The sequence below is a fragment of the Scylla paramamosain genome, chromosome 23 (genome assembly GCF_035594125.1).
Source record: "Scylla paramamosain isolate STU-SP2022 chromosome 23, ASM3559412v1, whole genome shotgun sequence".
Classification (NCBI taxonomy): Eukaryota; Metazoa; Arthropoda; class Malacostraca; order Decapoda; family Portunidae; genus Scylla; species Scylla paramamosain.
In genome coordinates, this window is record NC_087173.1 from 967,501 (window position 1) to 975,000 (window position 7,500).

The 7,500-nt window shown below is 38.2% G+C and overlaps 1 protein-coding gene across 6 annotated transcripts in view; it reads right to left on the reverse strand.

The window, feature by feature from the left end:
* The window catches only part of LOC135111976 (circumsporozoite protein-like), a 187,110-nt gene that overhangs the window by 124,895 nt on the left and 54,715 nt on the right, over window positions 1-7,500 (reverse strand). For all 6 annotated transcript variants that reach the window (XM_064025711.1, XM_064025708.1, XM_064025709.1 and 3 more), the window contains one exon: window positions 3,217-3,270. In XM_064025711.1, coding sequence (XP_063881781.1) covers window positions 3,217-3,270 — 54 coding nt within the window. The remainder of the gene's footprint in view (window positions 1-3,216; window positions 3,271-7,500) is intronic.

Genomic DNA, 7,500 nt, shown 5'->3' on the forward strand with positions numbered 1-7,500 from the left:
TTAATTCATCCATTTATTTATTTATTTATTTATTTATTCACTTATTTATTATCTATTTATTTCATATTCTACTTTTTATTACCACATCGTATTGAGAGGCACTTTTGTGACTCACTGTTTCCTTTACATTGAGAAATTACTTGTTTATTACAGTACAGCATAAAGCAAGTGTCTGCAGTGAGTTAGACCCTTTGTCAAGCAGCCTTACCTTACATGCACATGGAATAACATAGGCAAACATGACAGGCGTCACTTAAATGTAAACTTAAAAATGGAAGGGCGTACACTGCGCTACAAAAACAGCTCCGTCCCCGTCACTCACCGGTAAATTGTGAGTGTGTCAGGAGGAGCAGCAAAAAGCCAGTCCTCGTCGTCTGGCCGCGAGGAAGGAAAAAGGTCCCGCCGCTGCTGCATCCGACAAGACAAACACAAAATCAGAGGACTGTGTTAAACCCTCAAAACAAAAAGAAAAAAAAGTGTCTGAGTCTGATGGTGTCAACCAAGACTGGCTATCCCGTATATGAAGTGAGTTCTGGCAAATAATTCGCGTATTTTGCGCACTCAAGCTCGATCTGTAATGATGAGGCGATAGTTGCGCGAGTTACCAGGCAGAAAACCTTCGCCCAAATGTCGATAAGTCGAAATATGCAAAAAAAGATGAGTCTGACGAAGAAATTACATAAAATAAGAAAGAGACGCCTTCAAAAGTTAACAACTAAGAAGTGTTTCCGAAACTGAAATCGAAATTTTTATATGCGATGGACACCAAAAGGTGCTCCTGGCCAAATCATCGTTGTACCCTCCAGGGCTAGGCGGGAACGGTGGGGTGTACAAAAATAGTGTGCGGTGCGGTAACAAAAATAGAACTACCTTGCTCTGCTAGGGGAATAATCCCTCCAAAGTTATTCAATACGTTACGAAATGATAAAAAAAATCATAAATTTTCTTTCATTCGATGACAAGGAAAATAAAAAAAGTGATGAAACTAATATTTTCAGAAATCTACAACGACGAGCCTCTGAAAAAAAAGGGAGATAAATAGTGTGGGCCGGCTCTAGTCATCAAGGCCCACGTCACCTTGACTTTTCAAGGTGACAATCAACACACACAGAGACAAATAACAACACTTCACAGAACAATACAAGCTTTCCTCTCTTTTATTTTACTTGAATAAAGCTGCAACAAAGGTTATGACGCTAAAAAGTTATCTTTGATTAGGTCACAAATATCAAGGTAGTAATGCTTCCCGGGAAATCAGAGTTAAAAATAATATCAATACCAATGGGAAATTTTTCGGAGCTAAATCGCTAGATGTCGTTGCTGCTCATCTAACTGTAGGAAAAGACAGCTAGAATATTGTTTGTAGTAAATCCCAGGTGCGTAAAGATGCATTAGAACATTGGTCATCATGATACTATTGAAATGACGTATCGACTTTTCAATATCCGGTATGGATAATATTGAGAGAATGTGGTCAAATTATTATCATTTTATTTTTTTTGATTATCGAGTAAACTGCTAACATTTTCTAAATAAATCATATTACAAGTATAAAAACTATTGATTTTGACAATGAAAAAAGTAAAAAAAATCACACTGTACTATATAGTATGACACAACCTACTCAGTAGCATCGTGATATATGGCTCTAGTTTTTTTTTTTTTCTTCCTTTTTCTGGGTATTTTAGCATCCTTCTCACGAAGCGAGCGACAAGGCAAAGTAATCGAGAACCAAAACAAACATCTCTCAGGCGATCCTGCTGCTGCTGTAGTGTCCAGCTGCCGTAATCCACTGCTTAGGGCGTAGTGGAGATGGGCACCGCAGCAACATTCAACTTCATGTCCGACAACGTGTTTCTTAAGTTCAACCAGCGCGGCCGAGTCAGGTGTTTGTTTTGGTTAGAGATACAGCATTACTATCGCCAGGACACTCGAGTTGCCATTTTTTTTTATTAAAATTGCCGTTTCCATAAACTAGGAAGGAGATCTATGTAATTTGGACTTTTGACTGTCACAGACATGTTGCCTTTATGTTTACTGTCGTCTAGATTAAGACGTTTCCAATCAAGAGTGTATTCATTTGGAAATCTTAAGATGACCAAATAAATCTAAATGCCGATTCACTAGAAAATCAACTTATATACATTTGTTCATGAAAAGAGTTTCATTTTACTTGTGTTACCACTTATAAGGGATTACGTAGAAAAATATATTATATAAGCCCATTGCATCTTCATGTAAATAGAATAACACTGTAAGTATATCTAATATTGCTTGTATGTGAGAGAAGAGTTTGTGTCTGTGCTGCCACCTGGTGACAACCACTAGTTCTGAAAACTCCCCATTGAACAAAGAAAATGTAAATATGTTTTCTCCATAAAAGGAAATATTTTATATTATTTTATTTTCATTTTATTTATTTATTTTTTTATTTATTTATTTTTTACGTGGAAATCAAATTCACACTAAATTAAATGTGTTACAGTAACAGTTTCCAAGGAGACTTTGTCATAACATGCAAAATATTAATCTACATAACGGTAAAATACAGTAAAGGATAAATAAACGGATAAATTAGAAAATCTGATATTTGTTACCTAAAAAGTCCTCAAGTGAATATTCCTGTTATTGTGGAATGTTTTTTTTGTAATTGCATCTTTCCTTTCTTCACTCACATATTCGTACATAGAAAAGATATATACGAAAAAAAAATATGAACGCAAAAATGATAGTTAATTGTTAGATTTCAACTGAATCTCCAAGTAAATATTTATAACAAAAAGAAAATATATGATTTCGTATCCTTCTTTTCTCTATGCATATACTAAAATAAGGACACGAAGACTGAAATACAAAAATTATAGTTTTGAAAAAGATTCGGTTAATCCTCAAAGGACTTTTTCCCTGTAAGATGTTGCAATGAACATTATAGACTAAATTTATATTCTCTCTTCTTTCATATATATATACCCTGGGAAGGCAGAAAAATGGGAGACAAAAACAACGCTTTGGAAAAAGGTTTAAACTAATCCTTCAATGGATAATACTACTGACACGATACCATGGAAGCACATCCTTTCTTTCCTTCATAGATTCGTGGGAAGCTGACAGGAGAAAGGCAGGCAACAGTGACAGGTTTCGGTTGACATGGAAAAAAAAAAGTTTAACAGCGAGTTCCAAACAGAGTGCACATGATGTAATGAAGCAGGTACTCACTTTCCTCCTGCACGTGTTGGCAGTGTTCACCGCGGCACCACCTGCCATCCTTTCCTGAAAAAATCAAAACATCCACATAAGAAAGTGATGCAGCTTGACTATTCTAAAAAGAGCTAAAAATGAAGCATCACGAACAGAACCACCACAAATCCTTTACTGCATGAGTTACAACATACACATGAACAAAAAAGGAGAGAATAAATACTGAAGAAATGTCATAAATAAAATGTGTCAAATTCCTTCAAGCAAGAAACACATGGATACATGAAAAACAACACTGAAAACAGAACACACTTGAAACGCTGAGAATGTTAAATATGCACAACAGTTGCAACAAAATAAAACGAACAAACACAATTACATATATAACAAGATCAAATAAGAAAATAAAAAGAAGCAAAAATATTAAATGCAAAGCTTCCCAACATTCAGCGGTACAAACCTAAAAACAACAGCAAGGATATACTTAGAAAATAATAAGTACCACTTCAGTCTAGCCATAAAAAGTATTCACGGCACAAAACATGAAAATCACTTTTGAGTATCTCCGCCAAGGTGGCCTGACTCATCTATTCTTCTTTCTTTATTGTTATTCAGTAGTACAACACATCCACCTTCCTCCGTTTGTGGTTCTGATAACAACAACAACAACAACAACAACAACTCTCTGACTACTCCTAGTAAGATACCTGCCTTTTCGTGTGGTTACTGCGAGGACACAGGATGTTCTCTGTAACCTCATACACAACAAAACAACAACAACAACAAAGGCTCCACAGACCACACAGATATCGTAGTTGCTGTTGGTTCTGGATGTCACCGCTTCTTGGTAAGGATCTCAACAAAAGCAAACACCTGTGAGATCGACCCTACCTCATGCTTGTGCTGGTAACTCGTCTGGATGAAGCAATACATTTAGTGTGATACCTTTCACAGGACTTGCGTATATTTTGTCTACATATTTCAGTTCATGCGGTCATCTGAATACAAAAGCCTCACTGCAAAGCCAAGGTAGTGTTTCGCTGGCAATATTATTCCTATATAAGCATTACCAAACGCATCCTATTTTTTTTTTTTTGTCTCGTCGCTTACCAAACCAGTGTCAGACGCTCTTTTGATAAGGTCCCGCAGGAGGTCGTCTTTCCTACCACGGCAAGACTCACACGATTTACTCATATTTTCCCTGGAACATAATGTAATGAAGCTCCAGATGTTAGGCTGGAGATGACCAGCTAATAAACAAATATATAAATAAATATCCTGATTAAAAGCATTAACGACGTGTAATTCAATCTCCCTTCGTCTGAACACACGAGTAATCACACGTCTGATGAAGGCATGCTAATGAACACCCAGGTGAGGGGTCTTTTTATTCGCTACTCACACTTGACACTCGCGAGCCCTCGGAGTATTTAAGCCGCTTATAAACTTTTTATGCAAATATACTTTCATTTACACTCTCTCTCTCTCTCTCTCTCTCTCTCTCTCTCTCTCTCTCTCTCTCTCTCTCTCTCTCTCTCTCTCTCTCTCTCTCTCTCTCTCTCTCTCTCTCTCTCTCTCTCTCTCTCTCTCTCTCTCTCTCTCTCTCTCTCTCTCTCTCTCTCTCCCATCATTTATCTCTGCATAGGAATGACTATCAAATGCCTTGACTATTAAGGGCTGCTAAAATAATAACAATAATAATAACAATAATAATAATAATAATAATAATAATAATAATAATAATAATAATAATAATAATAATAACAACAAACAGTTGTAATGAAAACTCCAGTACATCTGGTTTCATAGAGTTTAATCCAAGCCTCCAGTACTTCCCCTACATAAGGGCTTGTGTGAGTACCTTACCCTCTCCTGGCCCCCTAGTTGCCCTTCATGGGATCCGATGCTCATAATCGTATTAATTGATCCATCATATCAGCTTCGTCTCTCTCTCTCTCTCTCTCTCTCTCTCTCTCTCTCTCTCTCTCTCTCTCTCTCTCTCTCTCTCTCTCTCTCTCTCTCTCTCTCTCTCTCCAGAACTAACAATATAAAGAATAGCAGGTTCGAGGTATTCTGTGGTCGTAAGACTCGGCCCCATCAGACTGTGCGAGCATTTTTATGTTGATCTGCTTCTCTGCAATAATATTTTATGTCAATGAGCCTTTGGTTGTTAATGAAGGTGCCACCAGCACGTGGAATGACTCACCGACAGACAGATACACACACACACACACACACACACACACACACACACACACACACACACACACACATATACATACACATACACACACACACACACACACACACACACACACACACACACACACACACACACACACATCCATACACATACACACACACACACACACACACACACACACACACACACACACATACACACACAAACACACAGTATCCGAGAAAAGCTGCTTGACAGTGTCCGTCAGATTTACCAAATTATTTATAGCTAGGATCCTCTTTAGGGCACTCAGGAGACTACAGTCACTACACGCGGCTCTGCACTATAGAAGGAAGAACAAAGGTATAGCTACCACAATTACCTTTTTTTTTCCAGCAATCTGTAAATCTGCGTGGCTGCTGCTCGAGGTGGCAGAGCATTAACCGGAGCTGAGAGTGTGGTGGGATGGATGTTTTGACGGTATCTGTCCCTTTCTCTCTCCAAGTGGATATTGTACAGTAGCTACCAAATTATCTTTATTTTAAAGAGCTCTGCATTCTGAACAATGGACGATATTATTTTGACATGTTTGGTGATAACGCCAGTGACAATTGGCAGCCCTGTGTGTGTGTGTGTGTGTGTGTGTGTGTGTGTGTGTGTGTGTGTGTGTGTGTGTGTGTGTGTGTGTGTGTGTGTGTGTGTGTGTGTGTGTGTGTGTGTGTGTGTGTGTGTGTGTGTGTGTGTGTGTGTGTCTGGTGTAACATTGCGAGTGGAACAATATTTACGAGTATGGGTCAGTGGGTCTGTCTTCAGGTATATTTAGTAGTTTTAGGAAATCAATGACAACTACATATTGTGCCTGAAAAATGGCATACCGTAAATACGAGGCAATGAGAGAAAAAATATAGTTAGGTCACTATGTATGCATTTTCTTCACTTACAGTAATTGTTATCATGAAAGAATATACGAGTAACGGAAGAGGCATACGTTTATATTATGCAAACATTATGCTGTATTAATATCCCACTGACTAATTCAGCTGGACTTTTGGTTAAGTACTCGGTGCAGGGCACGGTTAAAATATTTATTAAAGTGCTTTTACAAAAAAATTGTGCAAATATATTCTTTAGAATGAAATATACCAGTTTCTGCCGCTATTTAAAACTACTTTGTCCATGTCTGTGTCTGCCCGCACATTCCATCTGTCCCTCCGTCTATTTGTCTGTTTCTCTGTCTGCATGCTTGCCTTCTATTTTTGCCTGCCTGCCTGTCTGCCTGCTTCTTTGCCTGCCTATCCTCTTCAAGTTAGGCTGACTATTTCCCTGTCACCCTGTCTGTCTGCCTGCTTTCTTTCTTTCTTTTTTGTATGTCCATCCACCTCTTTCCCCGCCCGTTAGTCTGTCTGCCTCCTTGCTTGCTTGCTTGCTTGCTTGCTTGCCTCCCTGCCTGTTTGTTTGACCGTCTGTCTTCCTGCCTACCTGTCCGCTCTTTCTCTCTCTCTCTCTCTCTCTCTCTCTCTCTCTCTCTCTCTCTCTCTCTCTCTCTCTCTCTCTCTCCTCTCTCTCTCTCTCTCTCTCTCTCTCTCTCTCTTTATCTCTCTCTCTTTCTCTCTCTCTCTCTCTGATGATTACCTAAAAAAGTCAAAACATTATTTAAACCACAACTACGAAACACCAAGGTACTTGATAGGCTTGTCTGGAAGTGGTATCAGTGTGAACAGGTTACATCACGCTCCTATACAATCATGATTTGCGCAGCACACCCTCCATAGTAGGTTGACAGGCACTTCCCACACGTTAAGGAGTCCTTCTTCATTTCACTCTCTAATTTAAACTTTTTTATGCAAATGAAATTAAAGTTCGGGATTTAAATGATCACTTACTTTCTTCGCACATAACAAAAATGTGTTGGACAAATATAACGAAAAATATTTACATAAAAAAATAATAATAATATTCGAGCCACACTTCACAGTAACGAAAGCTTTCATAAAAAAAAAAAAAAATTGCAAAGGTAGCACTGAAATATTATTTATCACCGTACAACTACCATACCTAATTTCCGGGAGCAGACTCATGAAGGATATAAAAAGATGAAAGAACAATAAATAGCGGTAGAG